The sequence below is a fragment of the Trichomycterus rosablanca genome, chromosome 3 (assembly GCF_030014385.1).
Source record: "Trichomycterus rosablanca isolate fTriRos1 chromosome 3, fTriRos1.hap1, whole genome shotgun sequence".
Lineage (NCBI taxonomy): Eukaryota > Metazoa > Chordata > Actinopteri > Siluriformes > Trichomycteridae > Trichomycterus > Trichomycterus rosablanca.
Genome location: NC_085990.1, coordinates 22,260,844 through 22,281,825, shown reverse-complemented (window position 1 = coordinate 22,281,825; position 20,982 = coordinate 22,260,844). Strand labels below are relative to the sequence as shown.

General features: G+C 37.3%; 1 protein-coding gene across 1 annotated transcript in view; it reads right to left on the bottom strand.

Annotated features, from left to right (window-relative positions):
* Positions 1 to 2,307: 2,307 nt before the first annotated feature.
* The window catches only part of rmc1 (regulator of MON1-CCZ1), a 60,346-nt gene continuing 41,671 nt past the window's right edge, over positions 2,308 to 20,982 (bottom strand). The window contains exons 9-20 of the mRNA XM_062991057.1: positions 19,420 to 19,525; positions 19,086 to 19,194; positions 17,535 to 17,579; positions 17,046 to 17,099; positions 16,826 to 16,954; positions 12,592 to 12,698; positions 12,314 to 12,433; positions 10,888 to 10,965; positions 7,038 to 7,142; positions 6,515 to 6,583; positions 6,166 to 6,391; positions 2,308 to 3,773 (exon numbers count right to left, since the gene is read on the bottom strand). Of these exons, the coding sequence (XP_062847127.1) occupies positions 3,694 to 3,773; positions 6,166 to 6,391; positions 6,515 to 6,583; positions 7,038 to 7,142; positions 10,888 to 10,965; positions 12,314 to 12,433; positions 12,592 to 12,698; positions 16,826 to 16,954; positions 17,046 to 17,099; positions 17,535 to 17,579; positions 19,086 to 19,194; positions 19,420 to 19,525 (1,228 nt within the window). The 3' untranslated portion in view covers positions 2,308 to 3,693. The remainder of the gene's footprint in view (positions 3,774 to 6,165; positions 6,392 to 6,514; positions 6,584 to 7,037; positions 7,143 to 10,887; positions 10,966 to 12,313; positions 12,434 to 12,591; positions 12,699 to 16,825; positions 16,955 to 17,045; positions 17,100 to 17,534; positions 17,580 to 19,085; positions 19,195 to 19,419; positions 19,526 to 20,982) is intronic.

Below are 20,982 nucleotides of genomic sequence, written 5' to 3'. Positions count from 1 at the left end.
TAATAATTGACCCTCTGGTAAACTTTGAAATTTTTTTAAAAATTAATAAACAGGTAAATAACATTCTTTTTTGCTGCAGTGCATTTCACATGTCCAGGCCCATCTACAGTCCAAATTTCAAAATGCTAAATGTTAACGCTAAATGTGTAAACCTGCAAAATCTGCAGGGGGTTGAATACTACTTGGAGGCACTGTATGTAGAGGTGTTCCCAGTAAAGAGGCAGGTGTGATCACAGTGAATTTAAGTACAACCCTCATTACCAAAACAGTTGGGACTTTTTATAAACACCGCAAAAAAAAAATCTGATTTGTTAATTCTCTTGAATCTTTATGTAAGTGACAAAAATCATCGTATTTTGTGAACAGAAACCTATTGATGCCTGCAACACATTAACAAAATAAGGACAAAGGCAAAATAAGTGTGAAAAATTTATAGAATATTCAAGGTACAGCATTCCACTATAAGCAGGTAAACTGGTAACAGGTAAAAGAAACATAATTGAATATAAAAGAAGAATCCACCTAAGGTCTTTTTGAGCAATGATGCGTTGTTACCATCATCATCACCACTTGCACCAAATTTTAGAAGAGAATTGACATTCAATTAAAAAATAACATTTTGCAATGCAGTGGTTCATCATATTGTAAAAAGGATCAGGAAATGTGGAGAGATCTCAGTCCGTGTAGAGTAAAGCCAAAAACTACTGTTGATTTTGCATGACTTTTGAGCTCTCAGATGGCACTGCATGAGAAAGTCATGCTGCTGTAATAAATATAGCAACATAAGTTTAAAAGTAGTTCAGAAAACCATTGTCACTTAACACAATCAAGAAATGCAACTTAAAAATCTATTACACAAAGAGATTACACATCATTTCTATACAAAAATGCCCCAGGAGTTTTCTGGGCCCAAGCTCATCTCAGATGTTTTAAAAGACAGTGGAACGGTGTGCTGTGGTCAGACAAATTCATGGTTCAGCTTGTTTTTGAGAAAAACGAATGTTGAGTTCTCTTTGCCAAGGATGAAAAGGACAATTTTTCACTGTTATCAGCGAAAGGTGCAAACTTCAACATTTGTCATGGCATGGGTGACTTGCATGTGTGAGAGTAATAGGATTTTAGAGAAACTCATGCTGCCAACAAGGTGACGTTTTTTCCCCAGAAGGTCCATGATTATTTCAGCAAGACAATACCAGCCTTCATTCTTTATGAGCTACAGACACAGAATGTGCGTGCTTGAGTGGCCTGCCTACAGTCCAGATCTGACTCTTATTAAAAATGTATGCAGCATGATGAGAAGGTTCAGACAAAGGTGACCATGGACTATTGAGCAGCTAAAGTCTACTATCAGGCAAGAATGAACAAAATTTCCACTTGCAAAACTGCAACATTTAGTGTTTACAGTTCCCAAACCATTACAAAGTCTTATTTATAGGAAATGTTATGAAACACAAGGGTAAACACATTCTAAATGTTTATAAAATCAGTAAAAACATTGGAAATCATTTAATTCTACTTAAATTTACCAGTTAAAAAGATTCAAGAGAATTAACAAATCATCGATTTTTCATTTCACTGCATTTTACAAAATGTCTTAACTTCTCTGGAAATGGGCTTTGTATGAAGTGGGCATGAAACAGATGTCATCAACAGGTGTTTTCTGGCAATCTGTAAAAAAATCTTTGATCTTTAAAACTTGTTATATTAAAATTATGGCACTACACTGCGTTCCAAATTATTATGCAAGTGAAATATTAATATGAATTCGATAAAATGAACAATTAGGTTTTAGTTTTTAAAATAATGTGTTTGCATGTTTTATTACTCATATCTTTTTACATGTCTGGTATCAATCTAAGGCATGTTTGTTAATTAGATTGCCAGTTGATCTTGGTTAAAGGGAAAGTTACTTAAATAGATTGTTCCACATTATTAAGCAAGTCACAGTTCTCATGCAATATGGTGAGGAAGAAAGACCTTTTGAAAGATAAAAAGCATGAAAAAGTTCAATGTCTTGCAAAAGACATGAAAACAACTGATATTTCATGAAAACTGAAGGGAGATCATCAAAATGTGAAAAGATGTGAGTGATTCGTATGTAATCTGATAAAGACTTATTAAGGAAAGTTTTTGTCAGACAAATTAATCTGCAAGCAGCAAACATGTATTTGAAACTGCTGGTGTCTCCGGAGTGTCACAAACCTCTCGATGAAGGACCCTCCACAGGCTGGCAGTTGTACATTAACCTGTAGTTTGGCTACCCCAAAGCAAAGCTCACCAAGAGAAGGCTCAGAAAAACATGAAGACTAAGATTTTCTAACAGTTTTATTCACTGATGAATACCATGCTACACTGGATGGTCCTGATGGATGGAGTTCTGAATGGCTGGTAAACGGCCACCCTGTTTCTACAAGACTTCAACATGAGCAAGGAGGTGGTGGGGTGATGATTTGGGCCGGAATATTGGGAAGTGAAATGGTAGGGCCCATTAGAGTCCCTGAGGGTGTTAAAATGACCTCTAAACGATGTGGAGTTTCTAACTGAGCATTTTTTTTGCCATAGTATAAAAGTAAGAATAATACCTTCTGAAATTAAATCATATTTATGCAAGACAATGTACCATCCCATGCTGCAAAAAACACCTTTGACTCCTTAGTTGGTATGGGCCTAAAAGGAGACAAAATCATGATTTGGCCACCATCATTTCCTGTACTCAGTCCTATTGTTAATCTGTGAAGTATCCTTAAAAGGAAGATGTATTAGAGTGATCGTCAGTATACCTCAAAACAGCAGCTGTGGGAGGCAATACTGGCATCCTCAAATGAAATACAAGCAGAAACTATAAATGGACTTACAAGTGTAATGGATAAGAGAGTTGTTAAAGTCATCTCAAAGAAGGGCTCACATATCAGTATGTAACTTGATATTGAAATATAAACTTTTTGATTTAAGTTGTGTTTATTTTTTGTAAAACTATCTGTGTATGCAGCAAATAACAGATTTCTGTTGGAAATATGAATGTCATTATAACCATTAAATATTTTTAAAAACTGAATTCTGCATAATAATTTAAATCAACATATTTTGCATTCTTTTAAAAAAATAAATGCAGCCATTGCCATTATCAGTACTTCCACTTGTAATAACATCCACACTGTAATATTACTGTTAAGGATAAAACAAAATCTTTGCACATACCAAATGTTTAGGAAAAACAAACAAAAATCGCACATGCATAATAATTTGTAACATGGTGTATATAGAATTTTACACTATTAAAATAACAAAACATGATCCTTTAAACATACAAAAACTAAAATAACTGATTAGTATCAATTAACTTTCTACAGAAAAACAAATATATGCAGCGACACCCACATTTACAGTAGAAAGCATTTTTAGTGGCAGTTACATGAATGTTAATACATTTACATATATATCTTCAAAAAAGCTAATTAGTAAAAACTGGTTAGTAAACATAAATAAATTAAAGAATGAAACAATGTGTGTCAATGTCAGCAACAGCATTAAGTGCAATACAAGTCCACTTACTTACTTGCTCCCTGCCTTACCCAAATCATGTTGAAAATTTGAACAGATTCAGTTCTGAAATATGACAAACACATCCTATATAAGCAGCATGCCAATTTGTATTGTCTCTGGACCTTGCCAAGCCTATCTTTCGATTTTCCTTCAGATAGTAACAAGCTTCATCAGTGATTGTTTCCCAAACACTTCTTTAAAGTAAGCAACATGTTCTTCACAGTGTTCACCTGGAGAGGAAAAAAAAGTATTGCATTACAGCCTACCCAGTCTTCACTTAATTCCCTAAATTGTCAATTCCAAATAAATGTAGAATTTCCAGAAAATTTAGAGGACATTTTGTAAAATGCAATAAAAACAACAATCTGTGATTTGTTCATTCTTATAAATCATGACGAATGTACAAAGAAATTACTTTTAATGTTTTGACCGACCAACTTATTTGCATATCACAATTATAAAAGAAAATCAATTTGATGCTGGTAATACACTCAAAAAAGTTGGCACGGGGCAAGTGAGTAGTAAAAGTGAGTAGTTTGTATAATATTTAAGTTACATCATTTTAAAACATTCCACAATAAGCAGGTAACAGATGGAGGTAACATGATTAGGTAAAAAAGAAGAATCTACCAAATGCTCAGTATTTGCAAACTAAGTTTTAGCTTACCAATTGGTGTCAAACTTAATGTGAGAATTGTCAATCCATTACAGAAATTCTCAATTTAAAATATAATTCTTAAGATTAAGATATGTACATAATTTTGTTCTTTCACCATCTATTGTAAATAATATTGTAAAAAAAAATTGAAATTCTTTTTCTGCATATCCCGTTTTTTTTTTGGAAGTTGGTGTCAGAGCACAGGGTCAGCCATTGTACGGCACCCCTGGAGCAGAGGGGTTAAGGGCCTTGTGCACGGCCCAACAGTGGCTGCATAGTAGAGCCTGGATTTAAACCGACAATCTTCCGACTGATAGTCCAAAGCTTCACCCACAAGGCTACCACTGTCCCTGAGAAGTGGCTTCTTTGCTGCCCTTCTTGACACTAGGCTGTCCTCCAAAAGCCTTCGCCTCACTGTGCGTGCAGATGCACTCACACCTGCCTGCTGCAATACCTGAGAAGCTCTGCACTGGTGGTTATACAATCCCATAGCTGAATCCCTTTTTAGATGGTCCTGGCACTTGCTGGACTTTTTTGGGCACCCTGAAGCCTTCTTCACAGAAATTAAACCTCTCTTCTTGAAGTTCTTGATGATCTGATAAATAGATGATTTAGGTGCACTCTTATAAGCAGCAATGTCCTTGCTTGTGAAGGCTTTTTGATTCAAAGCAATGACTGCACATGTTTCCATGGTTAACAAACGAAGACAAATATTTCAAGCACCACCCCTTTTTAAAGCAACCAAAACTTTCTCTATGGGATTAATAAAGTTATCTATCCATCTATCAGTCTGCTCATATATATCAGCTGCCTTGTCCTTGTTAACACTTTCTCCTGAGCTAACGAGAAGATCACTGGAATGAAGTTAGCAGGTACTTTTGTGGCAGGGCTAAAATGCAGTGGAAATATGAATTGCAATTAATTGCAATTCATGTGATCACTTTTCATAACAATCTAGAATTAATGCAAATTGACACAAAGGAAAAGTAGGCAAAGTATCAAAGCTGGAAGGACGTAAATGTAAATGGAACACCAGACCAGAAAGTAGTAAAAGAAGCAACATTAGCAGGTAGAAGAAGGCTATAGGTTGAATTGAGCATCAAAGTATTATGGAAAAGTAAAATTAGGATCAAAGCTAAAAAAAGGAAAGGAGGATCAGACCAGGGAAAAGACACATCAAACAGGAGCAAATGAAGTGTTAATTTTATAGACAAGTTTGATTGGACAACCATATACTAGGAAAAAGTTATTTGCATGTTATAGCACCCAAAATAACCTCATATGCACCAAAGTTAAAAAAAACAAAACTACCCTATAAATTTCATTCACAACTATCAAATTTTAGAAAAATTAATGCATGCATGTTTGAGTTATGTTAGCTCTGTTAGTAAATTAAGTAAATTAAGCTCTTATTTAATGGTTTTAAAGTTTTAAAGGAGAAGAAGATGAACAAGAAAATAAATTACAACAAAGACAATGAGATAAGTTGAACTACACGGAAACAATTATAAAATCATAAGTGAACTAAAACCATATTTTGTTCCTGTTGGATGTCGGTACTTAGTCATTTCAAACTTCTTTTTACTTTTAAATAAAGTACTATATGACTTTTGGATAGAGGGATATTAAATAGCAGCAGAGTCCTATTACCATCAATAAAACATCTATGTTAACATTGCCATAGCCTGGGCTATGCCTAAACAAAGAGACCTGCTTTATTAGCATTCTGTGAATGTACATTGAGAAAACTAAAATAAAAAAGCTTGCTTAATTAGCTTAAGTGATCTGATACTTTTTTGGACAACATTAAACAGGTGGCCAACCTAATTTATGTTCACCATAGCAGTGATAAGCCTGAACTATATAAACAAACAAAAAACGATGTAGGGAACTGCACTGTACAGATGCATGCAGAGCCAAGATGAGCAACTCAGAGGGATATAAAGAAGCTCAGGACCACCCACCTGGGTTAAAAGCAGGACTGCCACGTAATCGGAGATTTCTTTGCTCAAAGTAACGAAAGATTGTGTAGAAGAGCATAGTATCATTAGTCTGATGTGCAGCGTCAAGGAATTTACGAGCTGACACATTGTCATGACCACCAACACTTCGAACAAAACGTAGAGCTCCAAGTACTTGCTGTTTTGATAGAAGTACCTCCACAATCTCATCACTAGCTGTGGAGAGCCTCTGTTAAACACATGAAAACAGAAAAACAGATAAAACAGATATTATGTTTTCATTTTTACCAATTTATTTAACAAAATTAAAACAAAACAACAGCACTTTCAAAAAAAGGTAATTGCATTGTACCTTAAGCATATCAAGAGAGAGCTGGTGAGCAGGAGGATATGTGCTTTCCAGGGATAGCAGCAGGCAGGCCTTCACCAAAAAAAAACAATACAATAACACTACAATGCAGAAACTAAGCCAGTATACAATATGGTTTTAAAAATCTAAGAACAAATAATAAAAACACATGGCTTGGTAAATACATAGGTGGAAACATACATTGCCCCTTTTCTAATTCCGTTATTTAGTTTCTTTATAAATAAAACTTAATATTACAAAAAAAGAACTTCAATTAACACATCACATTTTCTAAAAGATTTTTAAGGAACAAAAACATTATTTAAAACCATTTAGTAGCAAATGATTGCAACTAAACACTGCTCAATCACTGCTCAATACCTACCTACTTAAAAAACTTAAAACTTAAAATCAAACACTACACACATTTACATTTAAACAGCAGCAAACTAAATTTAATAATTGTAATAATTTTTATTTTGGCAGTATACAGCTGCATGGCGTAATGTCTATAAACTGTACTTACTAGTGGTTTGGAGTCACTGAGCACATGATACTGAAGAAACTGGTGAAGCATGTAGAATAGATTGTGCTGGACCAGAGTTTTAATAACCAGCTCATAGAGGTAGTGCTATTATACAGAAAATAATATGTCAAAGCAATTTGATTTTCTACCATACCAACAACCAAGTAAGAGGAAACTTGTGAATTAACCCTACTACAGAAAACTTGTGATATATACATACATACACCAATCAGGCATAACATTATGACCACCTTCCTAATATTGTGTTGGTCCCCCTTTTGCTGCCAAAACAGCCCTGACCCGTCGAGATATGGACTCCACTAGATCCCTGAAGATGTGCTGTGGTATCTGGCACCTAGATGTTAGCAGCAGATCCTTTAACTCCTGTAAGTTGCGAAGTGGGGGCCTCCATGGATCTGGCTTGTTTGTCCAGCACATTTACATTTTCGGCATTTAGCAGACGCTCTTACCCAGAGCGACTTACAGAAGTGCTTCCATAGTAAACATTACCATAGTCAAGTTCAAGTAGACAACAGTTCAAGAACACAAATCTGCTGAAACCCTGATAGAACCAAAGTGGGGTTTTTTTTGCAGGAAATGAATAAGAGTGTTAGTAAGTAAGTACATGTCAGCTTAAGTGCTTAGTAAAGAGGTGGGTTTTTAGTTGTCTTATGAAGACAGCAAGAGACTCAGATGTTCAGACAGATAGAGGAAGTTCCACCACTTGGGTGCAAGTACAGAGAAAAGCTTTGATGCATGTCTTCCTCGAGTCCTAGATGGAGGATCAAGTCGAGCGAGACAAGCTCGGAGGTTGCGTGGTACAGAGCGTTAATTAGACCTTGAAGGTAGCTTGGGGCTGGTCCGTTTTTGGCTTTGTAGGCGAGCATCAGTGTTTTAAACTGAATGCGGGCAGCTACAGGAAGCCAGTGAAAAGAATGCAGCAGTGGGGTGATGTGGCAGTAGTTAAAAACCAGATGGGCAGCTGCATTTTGAATGAGTTGCAAGGGTTTGATAGCGAAGCACCTGCCAGGAGGGAGTTGCAGTAGTCCAGCTGGACAATTACAAGTGACTGCACAAGAATCTGAGTAGCTTCCATGGAGAGAAATGGGCGAGTCTTCCTGATGTTGTAGAGGAGGAACCGGCATGCTCTCGTCATGCTGGCTACATGAGGGGAGAAGGTCAGTTGGTTATCCAGGATGACACCAAGGCTCCTTACATTATCAGATGGTCTGATTTGGGAGTCATCAAGAGAGATGACTAGGTCCTGGGTTGGAGATTGATCTCCAGGAATAAGTAACAGCTCGGTCTTACTGGGATTAAGTTTCAGCTGATGAGCTGACATCCATTCTGAGATATCGCGCAGGCATGCTGAGATGCAAGCTGAGACTTGTGTGTCGGAAGGAGGAAATGACAGAATGAGCTGAGAATCATCTGTATAGGAGTGGTAAGAGAAGCCATTGGAGGCTATGACCTTACCCAGAGAGCGGGTGTAAATAGAGAATAGAAGTGGAACACCGGTACAGCACCAGAATAGAAGTGGGAACACCGTTTGAGAGAGTGCATGAAGGGGATATACTGTAGATCCCCTCCATGACACCTGGTAGGAACGCCCTTCCAGGTAGGAGGCCATCCATTGCCATGCCGAACCAGTTACTCCAAGGTTGGAGACAGTAGACAAGAGAATGTTGTGATTCACTGTGTCGAAGGCTGCAGAGAGGTCAAGAAGAATAAGGACCGATGAAAGTTTGGCTGCATGAAGCTTCTCAGTAACCGCCACAAGAGCTGTTTCTGTGGAGTGTGCTGCCTTGAAGCCAGACTGATACGGATTGTGAAGGTCATTGAGAAAAAGAGATAGTTGGTTGTAGACAGTACGTTAAAGAATTTTGGATAGAAAAGAGAGGAGTGAGATTGGTTTGTAGTTGTTAATGTTTGTGGTGTCTAGTGTAGGTTTCTTAAAAAGAGGGATGACTTCTTGAAAGCTGTAGGGACAACACCTGATGTCAGGGAGTTGTTGATGAGTGGTGTGATAAAGGGGATTAGGTCCTGTGAGATGTCTCTAAGGATAGTAGATGGTATAGGGTCAAGTGTGCATGTAGTGGGATTGCTGGATGAGAGAATCTGTGCAACCTCATCCATGGTGGGTGGGGTGAAGCTGGTGAGTGTATTAGTGGGTTGAGGGTCAGTTGTGAGTGTGTCAGTTGAAAGTGTGTCAGTTGAAAGTGTGTCAGTCAGAGAACAGGATTGATTAATTTTGTCAATCTTTTCCTGAAAGAACATTGCAAAGTCAGTAGCAGTAAGAGAGGCAGATGGCACATCCCACAGATGTTCGATTTGATTGATATCTGGGGAATTTGGAGGCAAATTCATCACCTCAAACTCGTTGTTGTGCTCCTCAAACCATTCCTGAACCATTTTTGCTTTGTGGCAGAGCACATTATCCTGCTGAAAGAGGCCACATGCATCAGACAATACCGTTTCCAAAAAAGGGTGTACATGGTCTGCAACAATGCTTAGGTAGGTCAAAGTAACATCCACATGGATGGCAAAACCCAAGGTTTCCCAGCAGAACATTGCCCAAAACATCACACTGCCTCTGCCGGCTTGCCTTCTTTGCATCCTGGTGCCATGTGTTCCCTGGCCATCCATGTGATGTACAGTAGTGTTCAAAAAAAATAGCAGTGGTTTTAAAAAAGCGAATAAAGCAGACAATCATTATAATAACTTTTATTTCCATTAATGCAAATGCACTGAAAAGTACTACACTTTCAATTCTAAATCAAAACATTAACACAATTTAGCCAGTTTGTGTTCATCCTTTACAGAAAGTTAAGAAAAATTAATATTAGGCTGTTAAAAAAAATAGCAGTGCCAGCATTTTCCTTTAAAAACTCAAAAAATGTATCTATAAACTGTGTCGCATGGAGTCGTCCGACTTCTGGCACCTCTGAACAGGTATTCCAGTCCAGGATGATTAGACTACATTACACAGTTCTTCTGCAATTTTGGGTTTTGCCTCAAAATAACGCGCTTCAGATGTCAGCCCACAAGTTCTCTATGGGATTGAAGTCAGGGGATTGGGCTGGCCACTCTATTACCTCAATCTTGTTTGTATGTAACCAAGATGTTTTGGGTCATTGTCATGTTGAAACACCCATTTTAAGGCCATTTCTTCTTCGACATACGGCAACGTGATCTCCTCAAGTATTCTGATATACTGTATTTAAATTGATCCATGGTATGAAAAACTTCCCCATATCATAATTTTGTACCACCATGATTTACTGTCTTCACAGTGTACTTTGGCTTGAATTCAGTGCTCGGGGGTTGTCTGACATACTGTCTACAGCCACTAGAAAAGAACAATTTTGCTTTCACCGGTCCACAAAATATTTCTCTTTGGACCAGTCAATGTGTTCCTTGGCAAATTTAAACCCATTCAAGACATGTATTTTTCTTAACAACGGGACTTTGCGAGGAGTTCTTGCTGGTAAATCGGCTTCACTTAATCATCATCTGTACCCACTGGTAACTTCACATGTTCCTTGATTTTTCTGGAGGTGATCATTGGCTGAGCCTTTGCCATTTTGGCTATTCTTCCATCCTATCGAACAGTAGTTCCTTCCTTCCTTCCTTTTTTCTGCTACTAACACATCAACTAACAGGTGTCGTGATGAAGAGATAATCAGTGTTATTCACTACACCTGTCAGTGGTCATAATGTTATTCCTTGTAAACACTAAAAACATTTTAGGTATACAACTGAAGATATTGATTTACATAATAGTTTTATCAACTGTATAAAACCATGATTGTCAAAATCTAATTCTATACAGATAACAATGGTGCTGTACCTGAACTGTGATTTGAAATTGGTTGAGTGAGCGAATGTATTCAATGATAACACCAATGATGAACTTGTGAGACATATCCTGTGAAAGAAATTTAAAAAACACATTACTGTGACCGCTTTGGTAAACATGTAAAATTGTATTACACTGAAAACTATAATAAATCATAACTTAAGTTGCAATTTAAGATGTTCAACCGCAAAAGAAACCAACATGATTAAATAATTGGGAACGTAATAACGCATAATTGGTACACTGCTTCCTACTATCAGAGACCTCTACCATCTGCTCTGTGTGTGCAGAGCACACACTGTATAACCTTTTGCTATTTGAGAGGAAATACATTTGCCAAGACCAGTCGGTTCAGAAACAGTTTCACCTCAATTACCTTGCTTAACACTACACCATTAACAACACTTTGCACTTTACTTGCATTTTACTTGCACTTGCACTGTCTACCTCACACAAATTTGCACAATAATATACCCATTAAGACTCTATGTATAGTTATTTACGTATTATCATTATTATGCGCTTAGATTTTTCAAATCATAATAATAATAATACTACTACTACTACTAATAATAATTATTATTATACATACCTAGCTATTACTACTACTATTATGTATATATATTACCATGTATATAAACCTACCACCACATATGTAAACAGTTATAGTTATAATTATTATATTAACCATAGATATACATGTTTACTGATGTTCTTTGTTTTTTGTAACAATCTATCTATCTATCTATCTATCTATCTATCTATCTATCTATCTATCTATCTATCTATCTATCTATCTATCTATCTATCTAAAATAAATACATATCTATCTAAGGTGTGATGCAACCATGATAAAAACTAAAAAACTAAGGAGCTGTCACAAACGCTAAACCAGGAGATTTTATTGCACCGAATTTCGCACTGGGTATTAGAGAATTTTCCAGAAGTTTCAAACTTATGGCACAGCAGCAAACCTGCCTGACAAGGAAAAAAATTAACAATTCCATCCAGAGGCCTAAACAATCTCATCAGAACAGAGTAAGATGTGTCAGAAGATTGTCAGCACGGATATTGCTTATTTAAGGTTATCGAGGAAAAATTATATTCGATCACGTACTGGGTGAGGCTGGGGTTAAATAATAGTGCACATGGACATTTGTCAAGAGAACTAGATGTTTTACATTTGAATTTAAATATTATCTTAACAAAAATTGCTTGTATGTTAATAAATATTATTTTCCTATTTACTGAGACTTATATATCCTCATGTAATTCTTTATACATCACCATAATACCTTTTAAGGTGAGAGGGGGTTGAATATTTTTTACATAATTTACACAATTTTTACATAATTTAATCATGATTATTTACATCGTCAAATACAGTGTGCATAATGTCAATTTAACTGTGAATTACCTTTTTCTCAGTAATTGCAGAGAAGACATGAGTGTACATGTCTGACTGATCGATGACTGCCTGCATTCGAACAGGTCTGGTATACGAGTTGCTAAAACGACTGGACACTGATTCCATAGCCTAAAGGAGGGAAACAAATAATGTTTGACATTAATTACACTAAATGTCAGAGACACTGACAAACAAATAGGTAACCTCCATAATTTGTTTAATTCTCTCATGTATTTAACTAAAAACTGGTAGGTTCAGGATCTGTGAGGAGGGAAAAATAACAGTACCATGGTGTATGTATGCTCTGCCTCCAGGTACTCCTTGTACACTTGATTTAGCTTATCAAATACAGTGGCCACAACAGGCAAGTGTTCTTTCTCCTTACCTATTAGCACTTAAAAAGGGTAAAAAAAAAGTAAAGAAACTTACATTACAATGTTGCATTACATACTGTAATTAAGCATCCTTAATAGCGTATTAAGCATTACTGCACAGATAAAACTGTCAGATAAAACCACAAAGCTGCTAGTTAAGAACACAAACTTGATCCAGATTTGATTCTCAGTTGTGCTATCAACCAGCAGAAAACCTAAACAAACATAGTTGGCTGTTTCGGACTATGAATAGGTTGGTAGAAAAAGAAAAAAATTAAATTGAATAAAAAGAATATAACCTTGATTCTACACATACTGGCCTTTTTATTAAGTATACATCATGTATTAGTGTACTTTTTGGGGATACATTTACTTACTGTAGCAAATATTATGCCATGTGCAATTATTTAGATAAATGACCCCCGCACATCAGTTATAGTAATGACATGGCAGTGGCATCTACTTACAGTGGTGTTCAAAAAAATTGCAGTCCAACATCATTAACCTAATAAATCACTGTTTTTAGTAGAAATGATACTTCTACAAAGCAAAAAGTGTAGTAAAGTAATAAAAACAAAGCAAACCCAACAATTAGGACATGCATGCAGCTCATTCTGAGTAATCGAAGCATTGATTGAAAGGGGCTTGTTAAAAATAATAGCAGTGAATATTTCAACTGGTGAAGTAATTCATTCTGATGAACAGCTTACTTTGATTAAAAAGTTGATTGTAGAGAGAAAAACATACAGAGAAGAGCAGCAAATTATAGGCTGCTCAGCTAAAATGATCTCAAATGCCTTGAAGTGACAACCAAAACCTGAAAGACACAGAAGGAAACGTGGAACTACTGTTCGATTGGATGGAAGAATAGCCAAAAAGGCTCAGCCAATAATCACCTCCAGAAAGATCAAGGAACATGTGAAGTTACCAGTGAGTACAAAAGATGATCAAGTGAAGGCAATTTACCAGCAAGAACTCCTTGCAAAGTCCCGTTGTTAAGAAAAAAGCATGTCCTGAATGGGTTAAAATTTGCCAAGGATTGGCAACATTTTGTGGACTGATGAAAGCAAAATTGTTCTTTTTGGGTCTAGTGGCCGTAGACAGTATGTCAGACGACCCCTGAGGACTGAATTCAAGCCAAAGTACATGGGATAGGATGTTTTTCATACCATGGTGTTATGCCTATTTATCGCATACGAGGGATCATGGATCAGTTTGAATATATCAAAATGCTTGAGGAGATCATGTTGCCGTATGTCGAAGAAGAAATGGCCTTAAAATGGGTGTTTCAACATGACAATGACCCAGAACATATTGGTTACAGACAAACAAGATTGAGGTAATAGAGTGGCCAGCCCAATCCCGTGACTTCAATCCCATAGAGAACTTGTGGGCTGACATCTGAAACGTGTTTTTTTAAGGCAAAACCCAAAAATGAACTGTGGAATGTAGTCTAATCATCCTGGACTGGAATACCTGTTCAGAGGTGCCAGAAGTTGGTCGACTCCATGCAACACAGATCTCGGAAACAATTGTATGCCACTAAATATTAGTTCAGCAATTTAAAGTGAAGTGAAACCTCAAACATTTTCAGTTTATACATAAATTTTTTGATGCTGGAACTGCTATTTTTTTGAACAGCCTAATATTCATTTTATATTCAATATTCATTAACTTTCTGTAAAGGATTAACACAAACTGGCTAAATTTTGTTAATGTTTTGATTTAGAATTTAAAATGTAGTATTTTCAGTGCATTTGCATTTATGGAAACAAAAGTTATTACAATGATTCACTTTTTTAAAATCACTGCTATTTTTTTGAACACCACTGTATTTACACTGATGAGCCAAAATTGTTGAACTACCGAATAAAATGTGCATGCCAATGTCTATTTCTTAACATCTGTGCATGTCACAAAATTATAATTTTTAACTTTTGGATCAAAGGTAGTTACAGACAGTACATGTGTTTAATGCAGCAGATGTATAAATGCTAAAGACCTAATTGACTTTAGTAAGATGAAATGTGTAACATGTCACACCTTAAGTCATTGAAATTGAAGTCAAATTAACTACCACGGTAAAAAACAGCAACAGGTTCCACCACAAAGTGAGCAAGAGCCCCCTTCTTCCGAATGACTGTCAACTCACCAACAACCTAAACTAATTCTACTGCTGATTTGAATTCACTAAGGACAATTCTCAGCCTTTCTCAGCTAATTCATCCACCTCCTCCTCCACCCTGGCTCTCTCACCTCTGTCCCCTGCTCTTCTAACCATCAACGAGCAGGACGTTAACAGACTCTTTAGGAAACAAAAGGTGCACTCAAGCACTGCAGCAAACAAATAGCGCCGACTTTCACTCATATCTTAAACAAATCACTAGAACTTTGCTCTGTTCCCTCATGCTTTAAAAATAAAAATTTCTGGACTTAATGATTACAGGCCTGTAGCCCTGACATCTGTAGTCATGAAGGTCTTCGAATGCTTGGTCCTAGCCCACCTAAACACCATCACAAATCCTCTGCTGGCTCCCCTGCAGTTTGCATACAGAGCAAACAGATCTGTTGACGATGCAGTCACCGTGGCCCTGCACTTTATGCTACAGCATCTTGACAGTCCTGGAACCTATGCTAAAGTTCTGTTTGTGGACTTCAGCTCGGCTTTCAACACCATAGTGCCAGAGCTGTTGCAGGTTAAACTGTCCCAGCTGTCTGTGCCTGATGCCATCTGCCGGTGGATCATGGACGTCCTGACAAACAGGACACAGCAGGTACGGCTAGGTAAACACATGTCAGACCAGTGGACCCCAAGTACTGTAAGTGGACCCTAAGTGTACCACAAAGCTGTGTGCTCTCACCCCTTCTCTTTAGTCTCTACACCAATGACTGTGTTTCTAAGGAACCAGGTGTAAAGATCCTAAAGTTTGCTGATGTCACCACTGTGGTGGATCTCATAGCCAATGTTGATGAGCTTGCCTACAGAAAGGAATTCGAGCAGCTAGTCTCCTGGTGCAGCAGCAACCACCTGCTGAGCAACACGCAAAAGACTGTAGAGATAGTGGTGGACAAATGCGTTAGAACACGTATATCTCGAAGACGAGTTCGTTCAGAATCAGCTAATTATCACAAATCGACTCAATTTTCTTAACTTAACTCATACATTCCCGTAGCGTCAATGCATTTGCCCGCAGAAGCTGAGCGTCTCTTCACTTCTATGGGACTGCGTTGAGTTTTTTTTTTTAATGCTCCGAAACTCGCCGGTCATTGGATAAATGCCTCGATTTTGTCCCGCCCCCGGACGCTGAGCGTCTCTGGGGGTGAATGGGGCAGTGGGCGGGTCTGAACGCTGAGCTTCTGCAAGATGATTGGAGGATCAGTGGAAAGGCTGAATCCCGTTTTGATTGACAGCTCGTTTGAGCACTACACTGTCACTTCTCAAACTCAAACTCAAAAGAAGCTTTATTGGCATGACAAATAGGGACATTCGTATTGCCAAAGCAATACACTTCATTAGTCACTTAATCACTAGGAGCTTCAGTCCCATCGCGGATTTTGCGAGTGAAGTCGAAAGACAAACTGCAACCCATTTCAGGCCATTTTCTTGTAAAAGGAACAGAGGGCAGAATTTATGTGTAAATAAATTGAAAAATTTTATGATGTAAGCCGACAATGAGCTTCCCCTCTTTGAAAGACCAGCAGCCGCCACTGGTGTATAGAGATGCTTTTCTGTAACATGTAGGTAGTTTATCATAAATTTACTTTTAGTTATGTCACTCTGACTTCACTTATAAACAAGTTTCTGAATTGGCACCCACTGGATTTTTTTTTGGTTATGCATGAAAAACATGAGCTCAGCAGTTTCTGACATAATCAAACCAGCAAATCTGGCACCAGCAACTATGCAACAAAAATGGCACACTTTCTTAACTCTTTCTAATGTTGACTTGTTTTTGAATTACATTATAAATTCCACTGCTACATGATTAGCTGTTAATTAAATGAATAAGAATGTCTATTAAAAAGGCTTGTGATTACATATACAAATTATGATATTTGTCATTATTATTTTTCGCTTTATTCACCTATAACTGTAAACTTTAAGATTTAATTTTTTTTATAATTCAATAAGTTGAAATTTACATACTTTGTGAGCATACAGACAGAATGACCATTTTGCAATCACTTCTGTTGAGTAAGAAGTCCAGCAGTTTGCCTTTGTCTCGAAGAAGCTGTACTGTTGGCTGAAGCTTTACTTGAAGATACCACAAATATCCTGTTGTGTACACAAACAAATATAAAGAAAATCACAAAATAAACTATTTTTGTTTTATTTGAACCATGTCAGATAACAAAATGCTTCCTACCTTCACTGGCACTGATGATAATATCAGGTTGAAAAACACTCCAAGTTGATGAGTCTAAATGTTAAGAAAGAATTCCAAAAGAATAAATCTGTAAAACAAAGACCCTGTCCTGACACAAAGGCTTGCTTGGGACAATTTCAAGGACATGGGTGGACAAACAGCTATAACAATAAAAGAAAGAACAAAATACCACAGACATTTTTCAAAACAAGTATCACAAATAATAATGTCCTCCCTTAACTAAACAGGGGGTGTGGGATGTTACTACAGCAATGTTTGCAGGATAGTAATACAATTTATATATATATATATTAGAAGTACATTAAAAACTTCAAATTCCATTACATTTTATCGTTACACTGGAATGCAATGTGAAAATTTTTGGTTTCATGTCTTCTTAAAGTACACAGCTTTAAAATGGTTTCTATTTTAGAATAATTTAAAACAGTCTTTAAAACAGCCACACATCCCAATTGATCAAAAAGATACAGAGCTCAGAAGGCACTGAGGCCTTGCTGGGGGCAGCCATAGATCCTGTAGGACAAAAGACAGTTCACTTGGTTAAATAACAACTCATGGATAGGAAACTATAGTTATAGCTAGGGTCCTACTAAATTTACTGGGAGATGTGCTTAATTTTACAGGCCCTGTTTTTTAAAAAATAGCAGATTTCACAGATTTTTAAAGAAAAGTGCCACATTTCACGGCAGTCATTAAATTACCCGAGCAGTGTTTTTAGCTGCTTTAGACTTTAACATCTTGGACATTTTGTCTAACTGATTGCTAGTGTAACAAGCGTCTTTAGAGTTTACCGAGTTTATAAAGAAAGAAATAAACTGTACATAGACAAACTTTAGGAAGCATAATACTTTACTGACTTGGTATTTTGAGGTGCAGCACAGACTAGAGAGAAATGATCACGTGTGTAGAAAAGCACACTTTTAAAAAATTGATTATGGAATTCCCAAAGAGACAAAATACACTCAATACATAAACATACATCAAACATTGTCAGCACATTACACCACAGAAAAGTCGGTTAAACTTAATTGCCCTATGATTGCTAGGACCAACCTCATATTGCGCATCATTTTTCATACGCTACGCGAATGAAAAACATTAAATCACTAAACACAATTTTTCCATTTTTACAGCAAACTGCATATTACACGGTAAAACAGCCTATCTAACAGCCATGAATTAGGTAGGGCCTTAGTTATAGCAATATGAGAAAAGAGGCCAGTAATTAACACTTTGCATTTACGTTGATGTTACTACAAATATTATCATGTAATTGCATATTAAAGAACTGTGAAAAACTGTATTAAGGACACCATAAATTGCACATTAATTCTTCCTAGAGCTCATTCACATGAGAAGTGGATGTGCCACTGTTTCCAATGGAGTGTGGCGGTGCTGCTTAGCTTGCTACTGCGCCTCCCTAAGCAACGAGTACTTTTGAACTTGCCGTGACGTTCAAATTTCACCTGATTAAACGTTAAACCAGTTTGCTGCTGACCTTTTCAAAGTGCCTCCAATGAGACGAACTGTTTGATATGACATGGTAAAAGCGACTAACAACACTTAACGTGAATTTTTGTACTTAAAAACAACGACCGATAAATTTGTGGAGAAAATTTATGACCAATAGTAACTGAGAGAATTTAGTGTTTCTATGTTATTTTTTAGTACATTAAGCCATGTGAAGATTTTTTCACGATAAGCGTTTAACACTCTCTCAGAGAAGCTAATTCTCTCCGTTTTTAAGCACCCAGAGCTATAAAAAACAATTTAAAAGTGAAACTACCACACATTAAGGAAAATTCAGCTAAACATGTGGATGCTTTCAGAGTGGTTCTGATGATTATTTCACACAAATGTATATTTGTGTCTCGGTGCACAACATTTTACCGCACTACTCAAGCCAAGCGCTGAGCAAAGCTGCAATTTGCGCTGAGGTGCGCAAATCGCTTCTCATGTGAATGCACCTTTATAGATAAGATTATTATGATCAAATTAGCTCTGGCCCTCTAAAAGCACCTGTGAACTCAATCTTGTAGGGCTGGATGGACTGTGCAGGAAGCACAGGCTGATGAACATTCATAGCACAGTCTAGCTCCCTTAGCTTGATGTCAAAGACAATAGATGTCTGAAACAGTAAAACAGGGTTCATTAACACAAAGTAGGGTTAATAAAACATCATAAGAATCAAAAACTTGCAAGGAAAGGTTTTTAACTACCTATTAATGGAATTGTGTAAACTCTATAATAAACATAAGCTTGTGCCACATAAAATTACAGGCTTACTCAACCTATACATATACAACCTAAACATAAATAGGAATTCATAAAGGCACCAAAATACGAAAATTACCTGTGAGCGTTGATGGTGCACCACAACTAGATTATCCACAACATTTAGAGCAAACTTGCCTGTAGTGTTGAGTTTAAGCACATGTGCTTTCTTGCAAGACCCATCTCTGTTAAACAGTTAGCAAAATTAATCTAATATAAACACAAATACTTACAAACTGGAAAAATTAAGAGACCACTAAAATTATTGGTATACTATGTACAGTTGTTGAGTGACATTTCCCTCAACACTTAAAATATGTTTTGGCACCAAGGATACCAAGCAATGCTGATTTTGTAAGTTTACCCCCTTACAAAGACTTGAACAGTCTATAATTTTTATGGAAGGTTTATTTTAACAGAGAGAGACAGAATATCAACAAAAAATCCAGAAAAAAAACATTAAATAAAAGTTAAAAATTAATTTGTATTTAATTAAGGAAAATAAGTATTTGATCCCCTACCAACCAGCAAGAATTCTGACCCCCACAGACCGGTTATGTGCCCATGAGGCACACAAATTAGTCCTGTCCCTGTATAAAAGACTCCTGTCACAGAATCAGTTTCTTCCGTTCAAATCTCTCGACCACCATGGGCAAGACCAAAGAGCTATCAAAGGACGTCAGGGACAAGACTGTAGACCTGCACAAGGCTGGAATGGGCTACAAGACCATCAGCAAGAAGCTTGGTGAGAAAGAGACCACTGTTGGTGCGATAATTCGAAAATGGAAGTAATACAAGATCACAGTCAATCACCCTCACTCTGGAGCTCCATGCAAGATCTCACCTGGTGGGGTAAGAATGATTCTGAGAAAGGTGAGGTCAGTCCAGAATTACACGGGAGGAGCTTGTCAATGATCTCAAGGGAGCTGGGAGCACAGTCACCAAGAAAACCATTAGTAACACACTTTGCCGTAATGGATTAAGATCCTGCAGTGCCCGCAAAGTCCCTTTGCTCAAGAAGGCTCATGTACAGGCCCGTCTGAAGTTTGCCAATGAACACCTGAATTATTCAGAGAAAGCTTGGGAGAATGTGATATGGTCAGATGAGACCAAAATTGAGCTCTTTGGCATCAACTCCACTCGCCGTGTTTGGAGGCAAAGAAATGCCCGGTGGGGATGGTGTTCTTGGGGTCATATCCAGCATTTCTCTGCTCCCAGCTCCCTTGAGATCATTGACAAGCTCCTCCCGTGTAATTCTGGACTGACCTCGCCTTTCTCAGAATCATTCGTACCCCACCAGGTGAGATCTTGCATGGAGCTCCAGAGTGAGGGTGATTGACTGTGATCTTGTATTTCTTCCATTTTCGAATTATCATGCCAACAGTGGTCTCTTTCTCACCAAGCTTCTTGCTGATGGTCTTGTAGCCCATTCCAGCCTTGTGCAGGTCTACAATCTTGTCCCTGACGTCCTTTGATAGCTCTTTGGTCTTGCCCATGGTGGTCGAGAGATTTGAACGGAAGAAACTGATTCTGTGACAGGGGTCTTTTATACAGGGACAGGACTAATTTGTGTGCCTCATGGGCACATAACCGGTCTGTGGGGGTCAGAATTCTTGCTGGTTGGTAGGGGATCAAATACTTA